General features: G+C 55.1%; 7 protein-coding genes across 7 annotated transcripts; 4 read left to right on the forward strand and 3 right to left on the reverse strand.

The window, feature by feature from the left end:
- Positions 1–659: 659 nt before the first annotated feature.
- On the forward strand, positions 660–3,212 carry betA-5 (Oxygen-dependent choline dehydrogenase; the record flags this gene model as incomplete). Its single annotated transcript, XM_037317926.1, has 5 exons — positions 660–709; positions 1,073–1,472; positions 1,534–1,614; positions 1,668–1,725; positions 1,783–3,212. 5 exons carry the CDS (start codon positions 660–662, stop codon positions 3,210–3,212), a joined length of 2,019 nt encoding a protein of 672 aa, XP_037183495.1.
- A 734-nt stretch (positions 3,213–3,946) lies between these two features.
- On the forward strand, positions 3,947–5,881 carry CGCA056_v002670 (putative acyl-coenzyme A synthetase; the record flags this gene model as incomplete). Its single annotated transcript, XM_037317927.1, has 2 exons — positions 3,947–5,413; positions 5,561–5,881. The coding sequence occupies 2 exons, from the start codon at positions 3,947–3,949 to the stop codon at positions 5,879–5,881; spliced, it is 1,788 nt and encodes a 595-aa protein (XP_037182548.1).
- Positions 5,882–6,933: 1,052 nt separating this feature from the next.
- Positions 6,934–7,514, reverse strand: CGCA056_v002671 (uncharacterized protein; the record flags this gene model as incomplete). The annotated part of the gene is made up of 3 exons (XM_037317928.1): positions 6,934–7,151; positions 7,212–7,386; positions 7,452–7,514. The coding sequence occupies 3 exons, from the start codon at positions 7,512–7,514 to the stop codon at positions 6,934–6,936; spliced, it is 456 nt and encodes a 151-aa protein (XP_037182549.1).
- Positions 7,515–7,827: 313 nt separating this feature from the next.
- On the reverse strand, positions 7,828–9,516 carry CGCA056_v002672 (uncharacterized protein; the record flags this gene model as incomplete). Its single annotated transcript, XM_037317929.1, has 1 exon — positions 7,828–9,516. One exon carries the CDS (start codon positions 9,514–9,516, stop codon positions 7,828–7,830), a length of 1,689 nt encoding a protein of 562 aa, XP_037182546.1.
- An 801-nt stretch (positions 9,517–10,317) lies between these two features.
- Positions 10,318–13,829, reverse strand: ltnD-0 (L-threonate dehydrogenase; the record flags this gene model as incomplete). Its single annotated transcript, XM_037317930.1, has 3 exons — positions 10,318–12,954; positions 13,011–13,495; positions 13,553–13,829. The coding sequence occupies 3 exons, from the start codon at positions 13,827–13,829 to the stop codon at positions 10,318–10,320; spliced, it is 3,399 nt and encodes a 1,132-aa protein (XP_037182547.1).
- A 605-nt stretch (positions 13,830–14,434) lies between these two features.
- On the forward strand, positions 14,435–16,579 carry prtT-1 (Transcriptional activator of proteases prtT; the record flags this gene model as incomplete). Its single annotated transcript, XM_037317931.1, has 3 exons — positions 14,435–14,537; positions 14,638–15,867; positions 15,918–16,579. The coding sequence occupies 3 exons, from the start codon at positions 14,435–14,437 to the stop codon at positions 16,577–16,579; spliced, it is 1,995 nt and encodes a 664-aa protein (XP_037182544.1).
- An 866-nt stretch (positions 16,580–17,445) lies between these two features.
- prlL-16 (MFS transporter prlL) lies at positions 17,446–19,247 on the forward strand (the record flags this gene model as incomplete). The annotated part of the gene is made up of 4 exons (XM_037317932.1): positions 17,446–17,622; positions 17,692–17,727; positions 17,945–18,302; positions 18,355–19,247. The coding sequence occupies 4 exons, from the start codon at positions 17,446–17,448 to the stop codon at positions 19,245–19,247; spliced, it is 1,464 nt and encodes a 487-aa protein (XP_037182545.1).
- Positions 19,248–19,940: the final 693 nt, after the last annotated feature.

A 19,940-nucleotide genomic window follows, 5' to 3' on the forward strand; every position in this document is an offset into this window, starting at 1 on the left:
TGATAACGGACCCCGAGAACGCTTGCATACAGCCTCTTTCGGTCTCTGCTCATTCGTTGAACTTGGCTTTACGTCTTGGAACTCGCAGTTGTTCGCATACGCCCCGCCTTAGTGGGGGATGCCATGCCGTGTTGGCCGACTGACAAGAAGACAGGGGCCACAAGAAGAACGAAGCACCCCGGACTGCCCCCTGTGTTTCTTTCCGATTTGGGCAGAACTCTTCTTTTACGGGGGTTTCAAGGGGTTGCGTGAGTGCTGACGGGGCTGGACTGGGGGCCAAAGAGCGTTGTAACGACAATGGCACACGCCAATGAAAATTGCGCGAGGGGATGATTGTCATATTCTAGAAATGAACTCCTGCTGGATGGGTTGTCAATTAATTTGCTGCTTTTCGTAAGTCACTTATCACATCAGCAGTGCCGATCAGCGGGGAAGTCGTCGAGAACGCAGCCCGGAACTTGGGAAACCACCAACCATACTTAAGATCCAATCCCGATGATACTGCAGCCTTGGCTCTTGAGACTTACTCGTTCTCACCAACTTACAGCCTTTGGGCGTCCGTCACTCTTTTTTATCCAACATATTCCACCGGCTATTGCACCGGCTAGTCATTCATTTATAATAATTTGCGTTCGTTATAAGTCCTGCTCCCTGTCGCCATGAAGTTCCTCGCGCCCGCTGTGGCGCTCATTGCGGCAGTCAATGCTGCGTAAGTCTTTACTTTTCCTATCGTCGTCAGAATAATGCTCTTCCACAATGTTGGCGGGTGTCTTTGTCATCACCAACATAGCTGCTTCATCCACGGATCTTCAAAGTAGTCGGCACTACTGCGGCTGCTCCAGTTGGCGCCTCCATCGAACTACTTTACCCTGTTATCTTTAGTCTCCGCTATCGGTGTTGCCCTCATCTTGTTTTCTCATGTTTTCTCTTTCCCTCTATCTTCGTTCTGTTATCGCCGATGGCTTCATGCTTGCTGTTGCGTGCATCTCCATCAGTATAGCAACTATTGTGCCCAACACCCTTTATTCGTCGTGTTCAGGTTGTGCTTCACTTTACTTACATGAGATGGCAGTTTCGATGAGCCTCTCGGTCCTACCATCACCGCCAAGGGCCCGGTAGCCAACTCCACCTACGACTATGTCGTCGTCGGCTCTGGTCCTGGAGGTGCTCCTCTTGCCGCTCGCTTGGCCTTGGCCGGCTTCAGCGTTTTGCTGATGGATGCTGGAGAGGACAGAGGAGAGGATGCCGCCGTTCAAGTGCCCGCTTTGCACGTTTTGGCATCTCAGCATGAGCCCATCCAGTGGGATTTCTTCGTCAATCACTACGAAGATCCCGTCCAGGCTCAAAAGGACACCAAGTTCTCCTGGAGAAAGGCCGATGGCGAGATCTACGTCGGCACTAACCCGCCTGCTGGCTCCGAGCCTCTCGGCATTCTGTACCCTCGCGTTGGCTCCCTTGGTGGCTGCGCCCAGGTTCGTGAAATCATCGATATCTCGCGTTGGGAAGTCTTACGGATCGCTAACGAAACTCTAGCACAATGCTCTTGTGACCATTCTGCCGCAGGACAGTGACTGGAACAACATTGCTACCATCACTGGTGACAACACTTGGGAGGTCAGTAACTCTTCAAACACGGCAGGGAAATTCGAGCGCTAACTTAGAAGCAGGCAGACAAGATGCGCGAGTACTACAAGAAGCTGGAGAAGTGCCACTACCTGCCTGGTGGTAAGTCTTAAACCACCCATAGGACAACGGTATGAGACTGACATATCTCAATTGTAGGCCTCGACTCGTCTGTTCACGGTTACGATGGATGGCTCGAGACCCAGACAACCCCTCCGATTCTCATTGTCGAGGACCCCAAGGTTCTGTCTCTCGTCCTTGCCGCTGCCACCACCATGGGAAAGAACATCTTGGGCAAGATCATCACTACTGTCACCGGTCTTCTTGAGATTCTGGTTGTCGATGTGAACAACGATGCCCCCAGCCGTGACAAGAACGACGACATCTACCAGATTCCGCTCGCCATGAAGGACCCTTCCTTCACCCGCTCGTCTCCTCGCGACTTCATTTACGATGTGTACACCGCGAAGAACGCAGACGGCTCCAAGAAGTACAAGCTGGACCTGGCCCTGAACACCCTGGTCACCAAGATCAACTTCGATGAGTCTGGTGACAAGCCCAAGGCCACCGGCGTCGAGTACCTCTACGGAAAGAGCCTGTACCGCGCCGATCCCCGCGCGACCAAAGAGGATGGCGGTGTTCATGGCCGCGTCTTTGCCAGCAAGGAGGTCATTGTCTCTGCCGGTGTCTTCAACACCCCTCAGCTCCTCAAGCTCAGCGGTATCGGCCCTGCTTCCGAGCTCAAATCTTTCGACATCCTTGTGGTCAAGGATCTTCCTGGTGTCGGCGGCAACATGCAGGACCGTTACGAGGTCGGCATCGTTGGCAAGGCTCCCACCGACTTTGCCCTCCTCAAGGATTGCACTTTCTTGGACATGAACGGCACCCACAACGGCGAGGACCCCTGCTTCACCAACTGGCAGAACGGCGTCGGCGGTCTCAAGGGCGGCTACACCACCAACGGCATTGCTTTCGGCTACTTCAAGCACTCTTCCGTCGCCGATGCCGACCCTGACCTGTTCCTCGGCGGTGTCCCTGCTTACTTCAACGGTTATTTCCCCAACTACGCCGAGCACGCCCTCGCCGATCTCAGCGTCTGGACCTGGCTCACTCTCAAGGCCCACAGCCGCAACAACGCTGGCACCGTCAACCTGACCAGCGTCAACCCCCGTGACACCCCCAACATCACCTTCCGCAGCTTCTTCGAGGGCTTCGGCGGTGAGGAGGATCTCCAGGCTGTCTACGAGGGCATGAAGTACGGCATCGAGGCTTTCGAGAACCTCATCCCTCTCGACGGCTCTTTCGAGCGCATCTGGCCTCCCAAGAACGTCTCTTCCGAGGCTGACCTCAAGAAGTTCGCCCAAGATGAGGCTTGGGGCCACCACGCCTCCTGCACTGCCCCCATTGGCTCTGATGATGACCCGCACGCTGTTCTTGACTCCAACTTCAAGGTCCGCGGCGTTGATGGCCTGAGAGTTGTGGACGCCTCCATCTTCCCCAAGATCCCTGGCCACTACATTGTTCTCAGCATCTACATGGCCAGTGAGAAGGCCGCCGATGTGATCATCGCCGAGGCCAACTCTGCGTAATTTGACTTTCCACATGCCATTGCCATCAAGGGCTAGTCTCAATCCAGGTCCCGTTGCCAGACTCGACCTAGTTATCTTAACATCAAATAAACATATTTTTTAATTCAACCTGATGATTTCGTGGTCTTTGAGATGTGTGCGAAATAAACCTTTGATCAAATTGCCAATGTCTTAAGCCAGATCTTCATGGTTATTGAGAATAAGCATACGCGACGGCAAAGTTGATGATGAGAATCAAGATTGAAAAGTCAACCACACGGCCAATCACGATAACATGGAAATCGGTGTTACGCCAGTGTCATAAATGGGATTCACGATACCCACTCAGATTGTGATCTATCTGACTCAGATTGCCATGATCACATTTTCGAGATCGCGAGCCGTAAATCGAAATCCAGATCACTTCCTTTGTGGGATATTCTGGCGACATCACGATTCTCTACTGCAAAGTAAACACGAGCAGGCCCACTAGGTTCATAGAGCGGTCAACAAAGTCTAACCTAACTCGGCCAAGAAAACCGTTGAATGAAGATCTGCCAACGACCCTTGCAAGCGCGATGCAGGAACAAAGTCATTTCGACAAGTCCGGGGTGTCTCCGAAAGTCCGGGGGTCTCCCTGGGGGGAGCATCGGAATACTACATCAAGACCAAGGAACTCGCCTCATTCTGGAGCATGTCGTCTGACTTTCGAACTCTAACGCGTCGGCAGACACACAAGTCAGTGAAGAGTCAGAATGATCTACGGCAGCCAGGAGACCGGGGCAGTTCCGAGTCTGGACCTCCTCACCCTCCTCTTCGGTAAGTCTACCCGCAGCCTCAGGGACGAGACATCGTCAGTACCCACCTTCAATGTCACGATAGACTCCGAACATTGCCTTGCAAAAGAAGATACGCCAATCCACGCCGAGGCTGAAGAGCCAACCAAGTCTATCACCAAGTCCGATGCAAGGCTTCTCACCAAACAAATCGCACACTTCCTTCGCGTCGAATATGGCATAGGCGAAGATGGCCATGGAAAAGATATCGTTGCATCAATCTGCAGCGGTCAGTCCCGTCTACCGTGCTTCTTCTTTGGCGTCGTCGCTGCTGGGGGTGTCTACTCGGCCGTGAGCCCAGCAATCACTTCGAACATCGACAGTTTCAAGAATGTTCTTGCCGACCCAGATACCAAGGTTCTGCTTTGCAGCGCCGACACGAAGGAGTTGGCCCTGAATAGTGGCGTGAAACCCTCCAACATCCTCGTCTTGGAATCTTACCCCGAGATCCAGTTGAAGAGTGCTGATGGCAATATCCAATGCAACTTTGCAGCCACGGGACCAGAGAATCTGTTGGACTGGAAGACGGTGACAGATGCAGATGAACTACGGAAGACACCTGTTTGCCTGATCTACTCGTCGGGTACGAGAGGCGTGCCGAAAGGCGTCCTCATATCGCACGCCAACATGGTCGCAGAAGCAATCCTTCCTTCCTCCATCAACCGGCGTGTATGGAATGAGTGGGCTGAGTCTGGCAAGTTGGTTGGCGAGCCACCTCTATCCAACGGGTACAGAACCCTCGCACACCTCCCACCTGCCCACATTTCCGGCATCCAAGGCTACTTCGTCAACCCCTTTCTCGACGGCGGCATAGTCTACTGGGTCCCAAACGGACTATTCGACATGATGAAGTTCTTGAGTTACAACAAAAACCTCAAGATCACGACCTTCTTCACCGCCCCACCCATATATGATGGCATCGCCAAGCTTCATCAATATCGGCCAGCCCTGGTTGACGGGGTGTTCCGATCTCTTCGCGTGGCATACAGCGGTGGCGCGGCCCTGGTACCTCAATCTCTCCTCGCGGCCCGAGCCGACCAGGTCCTGGGAGATGCAGAGCAGGGCAAGCCGGTCTTGATCAGCCAAACCTGGGGCGCGACGGAGACGACAGGCGCGATGACGCACATGCCGCCTGATAGGGCTGGCTGGGACACGCTGGGGAGCGTGGGCGCACTCCTCCCGGGCGTGACGATGAGGCTTGTCGATGAAGATGGCAGGGACACGCAGCCAGTGGGAGAGGCTCTCCTGAAGGGCCCCACGGTGATGCTCGGGTACTACAAGAACCCGATGGCCGATAAGGCGGCGTTCACAGAAGACGGGTGGCTCCGGACGGGTGACTCCGTGAGGGTTCAAGATGGACTCCTTTATTATGTGGACCGCATGCAGGTGAGTTTGCAATGTTCTCCGGCGTGTCCTTAATCACTTGCAGCCCGATTCTTTCACCTGAATCGACATTGGAATCGGATGCTTCCGAAGACATCCACTTAGTCTCTGAAGATGTCAGGATGTTTGCTAATCATACTCTTTGTCTAGGATGTCATCAAGAATGGAGCCTCCCGCGTGCTTCCTTCAGAACTGGAGACAGTTCTACGGGAGCACGCCGCCGTATCTGATGTTGCAGTGATCGGTGTGCCTCGTGACGGTCAGGGGAGCGTTCCTAGAGCTTTCGTCGTGCTGTCTCCGAAGGCGACCAGCCAGGGAGCAACAACCGACGTCATTGAGCAGCAACTGATCGAGTTTGTCCTCCAGAAGACCGGCAAGGATCTAGCTGGAGGTGTGCAGTTCGTCGAAGCCATTCCCCGAGCCCCTGTAGGAAAGATCTTGCGTAGGGAGTTGGAGAAAATGGCCAAGTAGATTCAGAAATGGAGTTTGTCAGTCGGACGCCCTCTTTCAAATTGTTCCTCATCACCGATTGAAGGCTGTGTTGATCACAACTGGACGTGACCTGTATCCCTCTATTAAACCAACAACATGCGTTTACATGAGTCTTGGCGGCGCGGACCCAAGTTACTGCCTAGCGACGCGGACCCACGCTGTTGGTTGGCCCTTGAATATAAATCACAGAATACAATTCACGGCATGAGCCACCATTGTTTCATGTCTTCTCATCGCAAACTTCCAGCCGCCTAGTCGAAGCCCTGTACCAGATGTCCGAAGTTCGCCCACGAAGACCGTCAGTCGGCGCTAAGAGGCCAACCATGATTCGTGTTCGTCTCGCCATCGAAGAGGCACCAAGCCATGACGGCACACCCTCCTTCAGCATATGGGAATACCGCGACCCCCTCGACCTCCCTGACAAATGACCTCCCATAGCGCCGCCCGCCCCCCAACGTCCCAGGCGCGCCCTGCAGATCTACGACACGACGCCAGGTTCCGATGACGCAGACCGCCTCAAAGCCTTGGCGAAGACATTGTGCGGCAGACTGAACAGGTGCAACTTGAACGAGGAGACCCGTATCGACGTTTGGAGCATGCCGCTTCCTACCGAGACGCCCGATGAGGGCAGGGTCGCCAAGTGCCATGCTCACTCAATAGTTGAGATTGTCTAGCGGGAAATTATTAGGAACAGGGAGTTTCGGATGCCGCCACGCAAGTTTGTTCCCCAGTGGCATCGGGTTGTGCTCATCATCGACCGGCCCATGAGCCAGTGGGATGAAGACGAAAGCGGAAGCTTGACGGTGGGATGGGATCCTCGTATAAAGTATCTTCAAGATCAGGCACGTGGGGGTGATTACGATGTAGTGCCGGAGAGGAGACCGCTGAGCTACAATCGTTGCCAGTTGACAGAGGAGTTGCAGAGTCTGGTCTATAGCCTTCGTTGGTAATTCAGTAATTCATTTGAGAAAACGGTTTATTCTATTACTGATAGCTCCTGAAAAATCCCCCCAGCCGTCTCCACATACGACTCATTCTTTATTTCCGAGTTTTGAAACATATTCAATCCTCTCCAAGACGGGCCTGTTGTCGAGGAAAACCTGGAACCGAGCCAGCTTTCCAGCCTCCTCGCCCTCCGTAACGAGGTGAGCGAGCGCAGATGCCGGGATCGTGATCGTTTGGTTTTTGGGGTCACCCTTGGCTTTGTACGATATTTCGACAGTGAACCAGACCTTATTGTCTACCTTATCTGCATTGAGGCATGAGATCCAGTTCTTGAGAAGGCGTGAAGGGAGCAGACACAACCTACCAAAGGTCACGGGCACATGCTTCATGTACGAGAGAGCACTGAAGGCGGACACGAAGCTTTGCTGGATCTCTTCGATTCCGTGGAGGACAGGGTTGTTCGCGAACTGCAGCTGTGCGTTCTTCGCGAAGATCTTGGGGTGTTCCGTGATGTCCAGGGAGTCGAATGCCATGAAGTTCTGCGCAAAATAGTTAGCTTCTCGATCACTACCAACCGGGACACGGCCCACGAGATTTGACAGACGTTCAAGAGCCACGCCTCAACTTCGTCTCGCGTGTTTGGCAGCGTCGATGGAACAGCACTCATGTTGATGAAGCAAGTTTGGGTGATGAAGCAAGTTAGACACGATATCTGGCAAGAAAGTGAATGAGCCTGTTCTTCTCATGTGTAGGTACTTCTTTTATACTCTGGCAGGCGCGCCTGTCTGTATGCGTAGCTGACACCATCTTCCCGCAGCAGTCAGCTTACAAATAACTCAGATTGGAATCCTTCCAGAGTGGGCTGCGCGATCCTTTCAGCCCTGTCCCCTCCTAGCTTAGAAATCCGAACCCCCCAATAGTTCCCTCCCAACATCCCCCTGCCGACATTATCTCAATGGCGTCAACAGAACGCCCGATGATTAGTGTGCTGACGCGGATTTAGCCGGCCCGTCAACTAGGACCTCCCCCGGGAACGGGATCTTGGCTAGTCCTCTGGCCCAATCCAACGCCAGAATAGGCGCCGTTTCCGCGTCCCTCGACCACCGCAGCTTCTTGACGAGGTTTCCCAGACGGCGCACTGCGTGGCGGTTGCAGGTGATGGTGGTGTAGCCTGTCTTCCAGCCGAACATGAAGGACGAGCAGTTTGTCTCGTTCAAGGTCGGTTCTACTGCGAGTGCCACTTTTGGCAACGTGCCTTTGGCAACTTCGTCATGGACATGTGGTCTTCGGAAGTCCTCGACGATGCGGATTGGCAGTTGGAGATCGGCTGGTACGGGATGGCACGAGTATTTCTCCAGCTGGGCGATGAGCTCCTTTCGACGCTCCTCCGTGGCGAGGCTATCCTTTTCAGACAATGGCCAGCCGTCTTGCTTGAGGACGCGTGCGAGAAAGGACATTTTGTCATCCTGCTTCCCTCGCAGGGTTTCCTGTCCCAGGAGGATTTCTAACCTGGCAACTTCGTCTTCGGTGGAAGCGTCATAGACCATGCGCAGACATGTCTCTGCAGCTTCGCGGGTGCAGACGAGGGTGTGCCCTCGCAAGATGGGGTAAAGGGAGTTTCCAAGTCGTGGTCCATGCTCGGCCTCGTCGGTAACGTCTTCGAGGATCTTGGGACGCCATTTCCTCTGGGAGCCGTGATTATGGCAAATGTCGGTGGTTAAAGCAACGAAAATGGAGGTGTCTATGTTGAGAGTTGGTGTCAATGGCGGCGGGTTGATCGAGCTCCCAAGATCCAGAAGGTTCGTTATAGCAGTCTCCAGGGGTGGAGGAGCGTGATGTGTTGTCTCGGCACACTCGATAACTAGAGAAATCTGGTCGTCCCCTAAACTCTGCACCCCTCGGAGAAACCTGTCGATAGCCGGCTGACGACCACTATAGATGTTTGGTAGAACCATCCGGATGCGATGACTGTAGCCTCCGTGAATCTCTCGGGCTGCAACTAAAAGTGACTTCACAGACTTGAGGATTTCGATCTGTGATTCGTCGTCGTCAATGACTTCTTGCAAGTCAGGGTCGTCATCCTCGTCATCTGGTTCGTCCCAAGGAAAATCTGCCTCGGCCATCTGTACAAGCAGGCCTCTTTCCGTTGTGCTGAGAACCCTCAGCCACTCATGACCATTGTCTACTATGGCACTCACGAAGACTGAGCTCTGGCCAGAGGCATCGGTTTTGCTGTACGGCACGGCATAACGGAACCACGTCACCGACCGACACTTCTTGATGGCCACCCAATGGTTCTCATAGGACGACAGCTCGCCTTCGAGAAGCCTGAAGTCGCGATGAAGAGCCCCCTCGGCCTCGGGCTCTTTCAGTGGCTCCTTCGTGCGTTGCAGAAGCGCTTCTGCTCGGGTTTTCTGGTTTGAATTTGACTGCCAGAACGTGCTGAAACCGGGGATGTATGCGTGCCAGTGGTTATTAACCTTCTCCGCTTCTATCTCGACGGCGGATCGGAGCAGGTCCAGCTCTGCGCAGAGCACTGTGCTGCGGTTGAGAATGTCTTCAGCTGCCCTGACAAAGCTTTCGTCGATATCTGAAGTTGCGACATGCGACGGCCTGCCATCTGAGACCCGACCATCTTGGTGATCTGGCTGAAGCTGGATGCCATGCATTTTTACTGACGTAAATGCCGAAGATAAGGGTGAGATGTCCGTTTTCGTGCTTCACAGAGGCCTCGTGACGCCTTCACTGACTCAGCAGCACCTGTTTTCGTTGTGATTTCGCATGAACGTGTTCTAAAAGTGTTGCTTCAAGTTCAATTTCTCGTCTTCTGGTGGTGAAAAGGGTTGGATTTCACCGAAGAGGTCGGGTGCAGGTCGGGCGGGTTCGTGTCGTCGTCACGATGTGGATGAGTCATGATATGGTACAAACTGCCGATTTCTTGGGAGTTGTAGACCAAATTCTACAAGCAAAAAGTCGTCTACAGCTCAATGAACATATATAAGAGTCGTGCAAGCAGTCAGAATGTGCAGGTGATGTGAGTCTTCGGGATATTGGATGTGAACGATGCATGTGTCAACGAAACATGACGATGATGACCGTTGAAGCCTGGAGTGGAACACCCATGGAATAGTGGAGCCCAAAGGCACATAACGAGTGCTTTAATTGGATGGCGGAGGTGGTCTGTACGGTGCGAGCACAGATCTTTGTTAATGGGCACCGTGAAGCCAGGATGACATAATCTTGGGTGCCTTACATCAGCCATCCTTCCTCTTCCTCGGACTTTCACGATTGCCTCAACCCAGACTCAGACTACCAGGGACCAACACCACATCTCGGCCGACTTTGCGAATAGCATCGAGTATAAGAAGATCATTATCGTCATCATTAAATCTGTCTAAAAAAAAATAACACCTTGTTTCCGGGTGTACACCAATGGTATATGGCTCGCTTATGCTGCTTCCATGCAATTTCTATGCAACGCTTGCAATCGTCCACGACTCAACAACATCGGCAAGCGTCTGGTCGCTTCCGACATTACCTGGGAACACGACGTAAGGCACTCCGCGATGCCTGCTCGTTTCCTCGTCGCACCTCCACAACGGCACGCCCGGGGCGGCTTGGCCCAGGATGCGCGCTCTCCTCATCTTCAATCCCTTCGTCGCCGCGTCGGATGATGTGATGCCACCCTTGGCAATAAGATAGCGCGGCCTGACGTCAATCTTCTCGACAAGCTGGACCAGCGCACGAGCGACCTTGGATCCGATCTGGAGCGAGCTCAGGGCATCGTGACCCTTGATGAGCTCTCGGGACGTCATGACGAGAACATCCTCGCCCGCGCTCAGCCTCTTGGTGGTTTCAGTGGCTGCGGCCTCGACAACCTTTTCAGCTGCCTCGTCGGATGCGACCAAATCGGCAACGTCCAGCTCGATCACGGCTAGCTTGTCGCCCCGTCTCTCCCGAAGGACTTTCAGCTGGGCTGTCGTCTTCGGCACGTAGGACCCAGCGACGATCAGTCCACCCGGCTGCTTGGGCTCCGTGACTGACACGCCAAGGTCTGCCATGGTCAGCGGCGGAATGCCGGTGATGCCGAGGCGCGACGAGACAAAGGCGGCACCAGTGCGGAACAGGTATCGCCTTCCGCTCTTGTTAGCCTCGAGCAGTCCTGCCACGAAGACGTGCATATCAGACTCCGCAGCGGCGTTGACGATGACCACCGTGTTGGATCCTGCAGCCGCTGAGAGGAGCTTCTTCGCGACGCCAGCAGGCCCACCTAGACGGATATCGTCGAGAGTCACCGACAAGAAGGAAGACTCGTCAAACCGATGACCACACTTCTCGAGGATGTACTTGCGGAGGTTCGAGTTCTTGTATCCAAAGGTGGCATCCTGCGCGAACGGTGTGTGGCTCGCAGGCACGAGAACATCGCCCTCCTTGACGTAGTGAACGTCGTTGATGGTCAATCGCCCACCCTGGAAGAAGAAGGGTGTCACGACCCACGCATCAAACTTGCCCAACGCCTCCTCAGCGGCCTCTGGCTCCTCCGGAAGATGGCCACGAAGGGTGGAGTCACCTCTGAGCACAATCTCGAAAGCCTTGCCGGCCTTCTCAGCAGCCTTCTTCACGTTTTGGCATATCTCAAGGATCAACTGGCGCGCCTCGGCAGAAGGAAGAGCACGCGAGTTGGTCAGAATGAAGAAGCCCTTGGGATTGAGGCTGAACTCATAATCCAGGGTCGCGGCATCCCAGACAGTCAAAACGTCAATGTCGTTGCAGGTCTGCGTGCCTGTTGGGTCGTCGTCGAGCGCGATAAGCACAGGGACTTCGCCGTTGTTGACAACCTTCTGGGTCGAGCTGATGACGTCGTCTGAGTACTCGGCGGGCAAAGCTTCGAGTGTCTTTTGGGCTGGCAGAGCCTCGTCTTGGTCAACGACCGGCGAGGCAGCGGCATCGCTCTTGTTTTCCTGCTTGGGTCCAGCGTTACCAGACACAGAGATGCCGGTCAGCTCCCAGAGCCTCACCACGCCAGCATCAGATTCCTTCGTCCAGCCATGAGCAGCGCCGGAGAGATACAGAGTGTGGGCGGCGGACGAGATCGGGGCGAAGTAAGTAAGGCGCTTCGCCTCGTCAAGCACAATACCGAGATCCTTGACGAAGATTGCCAAGGCAGAGTGCGGTGTCCAATCGGCATCGAGCATTTGAGGTACCCTGTTCTCAAACATCCAGCTCCAGCCAGCGGCGTTACCCAGGAGGTCGAAGACGCGTCTTGTGTCCAGGCCCAGGCGAGCAGCGAGGGCCATGGCCTCGGCAGCTGCTGCAATGTGAACACCGGCGAGCAATTGGTTGATAAGCTTGACCGAAGATGCAGCTCCAACACCACCCTGGACATGGCAAAGGTTGCTTGAAGTTCCAGTCATGGCCATCAGGGGAGCGTTGACCTTTGAAATGATGGCATCGTCTCCTGAGCAGATAATAGTCAGGGTACCGTTCGCGGCACGAACGACGCCTCCACTGACAGGCGCATCGATCAAGCTGATGCCCTTGCCGACGTTGGTGAGCTTGCTCTCAAGCTCCCGCACGAATGATGGCGGTACCGTGGAGCTAAGGATGACAATGGCACCATCCAGGAGTACTTCAGCAGCCTTGCCAGATCCAAACAAGGCATCGTCAGCCTGGGCGGCATTCTGGACCATCAGAACCAAGAGGTCGGCGCCCTTTGCGGCATCGGAGGGGCTGCTGGCCTTGGTCGCTTTGCCGCCCGTGGCCACAAACTTGTCAATGGCTGGCTCATAGACGTCGTAGCCGTGGACCGGGAAGCCAGCTCGCAGAAGGGACCCCGCCATACCCTGACCCATTGCTCCCAGGCCAATCATGCCGATCTTGGAGATCTCCAATGGCGTGCTGCTGGGGGTAAGCCTTTCTTGCGAGGTGCTGACCTGGCCAGCCTGCTCCTTCACGAGTTCCGGGTTTCCGGGGAGGAAGACGCGCACAAGACCCGCGTCGTCATCCAAGCCGAGTCCTTGGGCGGCGCCCTGGATGTACAGCTGCTCTGCCGTTGATGCGAGTGGCACTGGGAATTGCAGCGTCCTGGCTGTAGAGACAACAATGCCCTATTTGATTCGTTTAGTTGACCATGCAGAAGCAGGGGGCCGGGGACTATGCTCACCATGTCCTTGACGAAGATGTTAAGAGCGGACAGAGGAGTCCAGTCTCCGTCAAGCATGTGCGGTACGCGGTTCTCGAAAGCCCATGAGTTTCCAGCCGCATTCGTGATGATATTATACACCTCACGGGTGTTGAGGCCAGCCTTTGCAGCGAGACCCATGGCCTCGGAGGCAGCGGCAATATGTGTACCAACTAGGAGTTGGTTGACCATCTTCACCTTACTACCGGCACCTGGCCCGCCGGGAATGATGTACAGCTTCTCCGACATGTCGTGAAGAATCTTGTCTGCGCGCTGCAAGGCTACTGAGGTGCCCGCAGCAAAGATTGTGAGAGTGCCCTCAGCAGCACGCTTGGTTCCTCCCGATACAGGGCCGTCGACGACGAGCACGTCGCTTCGGCCCTTTTTGGCAATGCGATCTGGCAGCGCCTCATGGTACGTCGGAGGCACCGTCGAGCAGAGCAACACGGTCGCATGCTCCGGTAATGCTACAAAAAACAGGTCAATCAAACGCTGCACGGGCTGTGACCAAGGCATTCACTCACTCTCGAGAGCACCCGTCTGATGATTAAAAAGTATGTCATCGATCTGCTGCGCATTCGCAGCCATGCAGACAAGGATGTCGCTGGTCTTAGCGACCTCCCTTGGAGACGACCCAACTGAACCGCCCTGCGCGACGAACTTCTCTGCGCTGGGAGGATACACATCGAAGCCCTGGACTTGGTATTGCGGCTTCTTCAGCAGGTTGCATGCCATGCCGAAGCCCATGGCCCCGAGGCCGATGAAGCCGACGCGGGTGACGTCGGCGCCGTTGGAAGCCATCTCGAATGAATATTATGTAAACTTGGCTCCTTCGATCCGCGGGCAGAGGGTCATCCGAAAGTCACAGCAACTTTCCCGAGACCGGCGGGAATATTGGAGTCGCAGCGATCTTATACCCCGACTGCATTCCCCAGGATTCGGTCAAGAGTCCGGAAATCAGCGGCCGGGAATGTCGCGCAGCCAGCATACCGCAGCGACAAGGGAACACCACATCCGAGGCCGTCCACACATCTCTCCACACGTCTCGTTGCCGCAGCCGCAACCCCTCTTGTTAGAGGCGAGGCACACGACAGACAGATGGGACGAATAATGGAGCCGGCACTGGGCCACTTGACCAAGTGCAAGTAGGAAAGGTCACTAACGGCGCCAACACTTCTCTAGCAAACCAAGGAGTGGACGGATTGAGTTTGAGCAGGTGGAGGTTTGGCCACCCCCGCACGGCACGAAGTCCGCCCCGCTTATAAACAAAGGAGATGCACGCTGCCCGGCGAATCTTTTCCCTCTTTTCTCCCTTCGGTCATCTTTCCGCCTGTGCGACTTTGTCCACTCCGTCCACCTTCCTTTCCAAGACCCAGAAACCTGCCCGGACTTCCTCCCTTCGGACCATGAAACGTGCGAGATTCGACGGTCCGGACAAGACCCCGTCCTCGGGGGGCCAAGCCGGCCAGCAAGTCCACATGCCAAAGATCTCTAGGAAGATACGCGCCTGTAAGCTCCGATGCCTCCGATTCACTTCCTCCGAGCTGTGTCTCCCCTGTCTGGCCCTGTCGCCGCGGAAGAAATTAGCTTGCTGATAAGAGGAACACAGGCCAGGAATGCCAAAATCGTAAGATCAAGTGCGGCATTGAGCCCGGCCAGCAGACGTGCGCCCGCTGTTCGCGTCTCGGTCTGCAATGTGTCGTCAACAAGAGTCTCCAGACCCTCCTGGACAGCGAGAATGAGTGGAAGACCAAGATGGAGATGCAGCTGCAAGCTCTCCAAGCCTCCATGATTGAGGTTCAGCGCCACCTCAACATGCCGCCGCTCATGCCCCTCCAGGGCTTTCACGAGGGCGGGGGCATGTCTCAGAGTCCTGTGAACGTTGCTGGGTCACAGAGCAGCCCCGGCACAGGCCCATCGCCAATTCGCCCTCCAGACGTCACGGCGATGACGAGAGAAAACTCACCAGAGATTCCCACTGCACAAGACAATGGCGAAGACCAAGCTATCGTGAGTGCGCCAATGGCTAGCCTCTTCGAAGTGACCAAGCTACGGAACATCCGGAGCGACCCCGGGGCCCGGGCCCACCTTCCGGTGGATCGGACCTCGAAACCCGATTTCTTCGACCAAGGCAAATTTAGCCTCCAAGAGGCGGAGCAGCTTTTCTCCACGTTTCGTGGGACCCTTAACGCCTACTTGTGGGGAGGCATCGCACTCAGACACGAAACCCTCGCGGCTACGCGCTACGCCTCTCCCCTCCTCACTGCGGCTATCCTCGCAGTAACCGCCTTACACGCCCAGGACGAAGGCCGTGCCTTTGACACGTGCTATCCCATCTTCCTCGAGCTAGCGAGCCAAGCAGTCTTTGACCGATATCACACGTTGGACGATGTCCGAGGCCTCTGTGTGGGGGCGTTCTTCCTGTCGGACTTGAGCTGGAAGCTGAGTGGCCTGGCCGTTCGGATAGCCACCGAGCTGAACCTCCATCAGTTCTGCGCCAAAGCGCTCAACAAGGGGTCATCAGAGTATGTTGAGCATGCAAGGCTATGGTACTTCTTGTATGTATGCGACCACCACTTCAGCATCGCCTATGGAAGGCCGCCAGTCATCAACGAGGACGCCAGCATCGTCAACCATGAGGACTTTTTGAAGCTGCCGGGCATCACGCAGGCAGATCATCGTCTACACAGTCAGGTTGGTGTCTTTATCATTTTGAGTCGCGTTTTCCATACGTTTGGCCCGGACAGGTCAAGACAAGTTGGCAGAGACGAGTTCGTCCAGCTGAAAAAGTTTGATGATGAACTTTGCTTCTGGAAGACTAAATGGGAAACTCGCCTAGGTATGTCCCCCTGGCCTCTTTTGGAAAAGCAATTACTGACCATCTCCAAGAAGCGGATAAGTTCATCTCAAAGTATCCCGCCAAGGGCGTCATACTTCACTATCATTTCGCTCGTCTCCTATTGTACTCCGTCTGCTTACGCGGCCTGAACGCCTCGAACCCATCAGACCAGTATGCCGTCTGCGACGAGCGCCGCAGCTTCATTAACATCGCCATCACGAGTGCGTCGGCCGCCCTGGAGCTGATTTTAACAGACACGGACATGCGCCGAGCAGTCATCGGCGTACCCTTGTACCTGTTGACCACCATCGCGTACGCCGCCATGTTCCTCATGAAGGTGTACATGCAATGGAAACCAGCCAAGGTGGACATACGTTACGACAGCGTCGTCGACCTTATTGAACGGGTCGTCGTCTTGTTGAAGGAGCAAAGCCGTTGTACCCGCCATGTGGCCCACTACATTGGTCACGGCCTCAACAACATGCTGCAGAAATTCAAGGAGCGAGGTCCGCAGGAGCAATATTACATCGCGAGCGGGCAACAGCCGGGTGCTGTCGGAACCGCTATGCCAGGCCAGCCTGTGCCTCAATGGCCAGAGCAGATGGAGCCGACTGACTGGGAAGGAATTTTCAACGGGGGTATAATGAATTTCGGCATGCCGGAGCAGTATCAACAGTACGGGCTACTGAGCGACCTGAATTCGGGATTCTAAATGTCGTCATCAATAATAATGAAATCACGATATCCATCAAAAACACCCACTTACACCTCGCTTTTTGGCGTTTCGCATGCAAACATGCCTTCTCGTGATGCCTTGTCCCACGCGATTGACCGCGAGCGGGCAGAAGTCCGCGCGCTGAATGCCTCGGACTAAACACCGCACCATACCCAAACACGGCATTTGTACTGCCGGAACAAAGGCCGCGCTGTCTTGGCCCCCTCACTCGGTGGATATAGAACACGCGCTGGTGTCACCAACAGCCCAATCACGCCTCCCCGGCCCCAGCATCCACGATCAGGCAGACTAATCCTGCCAAACGCCAGACTATTCGCCCACACCAGGTCCGGAATGGGTTCGCTTCACGTTCGCTTCTGGTTCTAACGAGGGTCCACGAACGCCTCCCAGGCTCCTCCCCCAACAGTCTACCCCGTGGGGGAATAGGGACGTGTGCCCGGAATACCCCGGGTCCCGCCAGTCGCAAGCACAAGACACACGCCAGACACGACTCGTGTTTTTGACGTTATATATCAGACGTCTCGTTGAGAAGATCTTTTGCCACAGTTCAGCTGAAAGGGCCAGGCAAAGGTTTCATCGGTCTTTTTTCGAACCTCTTTTCCCATCCTACCGGGATTTTTGGTCGACCAACAACAAACTGCATTCTACCAGCGCATTGAACAGACGGCGACCCCTGTTTTGCGCTCCACTTTCCCTCCTTTCCGCAAGGCGGTCTGTCTGCCTGTTCGAAGAGGGAGAAACCTTCACCTGTCGCGTCTTCTTTTTCTCTTCCCGCGGCTCAATTGATACGATAACGACGACGACGAAAGGCACGCCGCGTTGGACGGAGAGAAGCAGCGACAATGAGCGAGGAGCACGATCGGAAGCAATCCGTCGAGATGAAGGAAGACAAGAACGCTGTCACCGTCGACGCGGACGGCGAGCTTGCGGAGGCGCTGAGGAACTACGTCCCCGGCACCCAGGAGGAGAAGGCTTTGGTCCGCAAGATTGACTTCTACCTGATGCCGATTCTCTGGATTGTAAGATTATTCTTTTTCTCTGGAAGGGATTGGTCTTTCCCCGGGTATTTTGCTGACTTGTAATGTTAGATGTATATCTTGAATTACGTCGACCGCACAAACATCGTAAGTTTTTAGCTATCTCTCCCTTGGGTGAAAAGTCACCGGCTGGCATCGAGTATCGCATGGACCACCGCACCGATGTGGCGAGTCAGCCACTCATGGCGTCTTCCATGTCGAATGTCAACTTCAGGAGATCTACTTGATCGATCTGCCAGACAACTTGAGCCTCTGGGGAATTCTTTCAAATCATGAAGGACACAATGCTGACCCCTATTGATAGGGAAACGCCAAAATCGCAGGCATGCAAAAGGACCTTAGCCTGACCGACGATGGCTACGCCTGGGTTCTATCGATCTTCTTCTTCGGCTACCTCATCTGCGAGGTACCTTCAAACATGATCCTCTCCCGCAGTCGGCCTTCTCTCTTCCTGCCGGGAATCATGCTCGTCTGGGGCGCGCTCTCAGCTCTCATGTCGGTCTCAAAAAGCTACGGCGCTCTCCTCGGCTTCCGGTTCGTCTTGGGCTGCATTGAATCTGGCTTCTTCCCGGGTGTCCTGTACCTGCTTAGCTGCTGGTACACAAAGGCTGAGCTGGGCAAACGATTTGCCATCTTCTACACTGCCGCAGTTCTATCTGGAGGTACGCAGCCCCGATCACACCCAATATAGATCTTCTCGCTAACCCTTCCCAGCTTTCGGCGGACTCCTCGCCGGCGCAATCACCGCAAACCTCCACGACGCGCACGGCATCGCAGGCTGGCGCTGGCTCTTCATCGTCGAGGGCGTAGCCACCGTCGGCGTCGCCCTCTTCGCCTTCTTCATCCTCCTCGACTACCCCGCCACCGCGAAGCAGCTCACCCCCGCCCAGCGCCAGCTCGCCTCGATCCGCATCATCGCCGACGGCATCTCCTCCGGCGCGCAGAGCACGCAGCGCCTCACGCACTGGCAGGCCTTCGTCGCCGCCGTCTCGGATCCGCGCACCTGGATGTTCCTCGTCCTCTTCATGCTCGACGTCGGCGCCGGCACCATCTCCTACTTCATCCCCACTATCACCCTCACCCTCGGCTACGACACCGTCACCGCGCAGTACATGACAGTGCCCATCTACGCCGTCGCCTCCGTCTGCCTCAACATCGTCGCATGGTCGTCCGACCGCCACGTCGAGCGCCGCTGGCACGTCGCCGTCCCGCTCGGCGTCGGCTTCGCGTGCGCCGTCGTCTGCGCCGCCGTGCAGACCCCCGTCGTTCGCTACGTCATGATCTGCTTCGTCGCCGCGGGCATCTGGTCCGCCCTGCCCCTCGTGCTGTCCTGGACCAGCGGCACCATCAGCCTGCCCGCCGAGAAGCGCGCCATCGTGCTCGCGCTTGTCAACGCGTTCGGCAACTTCTCGAGCGTGTACGGCAGCCGCATCTGGCCGAGCAAGGACTCGCCGGCGTACCACGTCGGCTTCGGCGTCACGGCTGCGTTCCTTGGTGCGGGTATGATTATTGCCATTTTGATCCCGATTATGATTAAGATGGTCAACTGGAAGGGCACCAAGGCGGAGAGGGAGCTTGCTGTTGCGACGGAGGTGGAGCGGGATTAAAGAGGAAGGAGGGAAGATACCTGGTGTGTTATTTGTTTGGTTTTACGACTAGGATACCTTTTGAGGCTATGAGCCTATGACGTTTAATGAGTAGCTTTGTGCGCTTTGCCCAATCACTCGTCTAATAAATGGTGTGAGGTGGTGCAGCTTGCCTTGATGAAACATATTTGTTTGCCACAGAAACTCATAAGACGATTCAACTGCCAACTACCACGGCCACGGCAACAAGCTGTTTCACTGCTGACTGACACATGATAATGAGTAACACATGGTGTAGAAACACAGCGTTTTATTTACGGAAATTGACAAGATTATTATTAGCCAACACGGGTCCACCGCCGACTAGTATCTGCTAATGGACTTCCTCTCAAAACCACATGGTAAAAAACCAGTCAAACACGTAATATTATTTCCTGGACCGTCCCGTTTGCTTCAGTCCCTCTCCGCACACTTCCGACATGCCGCCAGCGGTAAAGACTCACTCCAACATCGTTTAGTAGACGCACTTGCAGTCATATCCTTCAGGAGCTACATTCCAGACAATTGTTAGTACTTGCTCCGAGCTTGGTTGCGGAGAATCAGGATGTCAAGGAGGGTGAGGGTGTTACATACGCCAAGGGAGCGTCTCGCCCGCTGAATTCTTCCAGGGGAGAGACTGGATGGGAACGGCGGCACGGCGGCAACAGTTGACTA

The sequence above is a fragment of the Colletotrichum aenigma genome (assembly GCF_013390185.1).
Source record: "Colletotrichum aenigma strain Cg56 chromosome Unknown KSG_Cg56_contig02, whole genome shotgun sequence".
Lineage (NCBI taxonomy): Eukaryota > Fungi > Ascomycota > Sordariomycetes > Glomerellales > Glomerellaceae > Colletotrichum > Colletotrichum aenigma.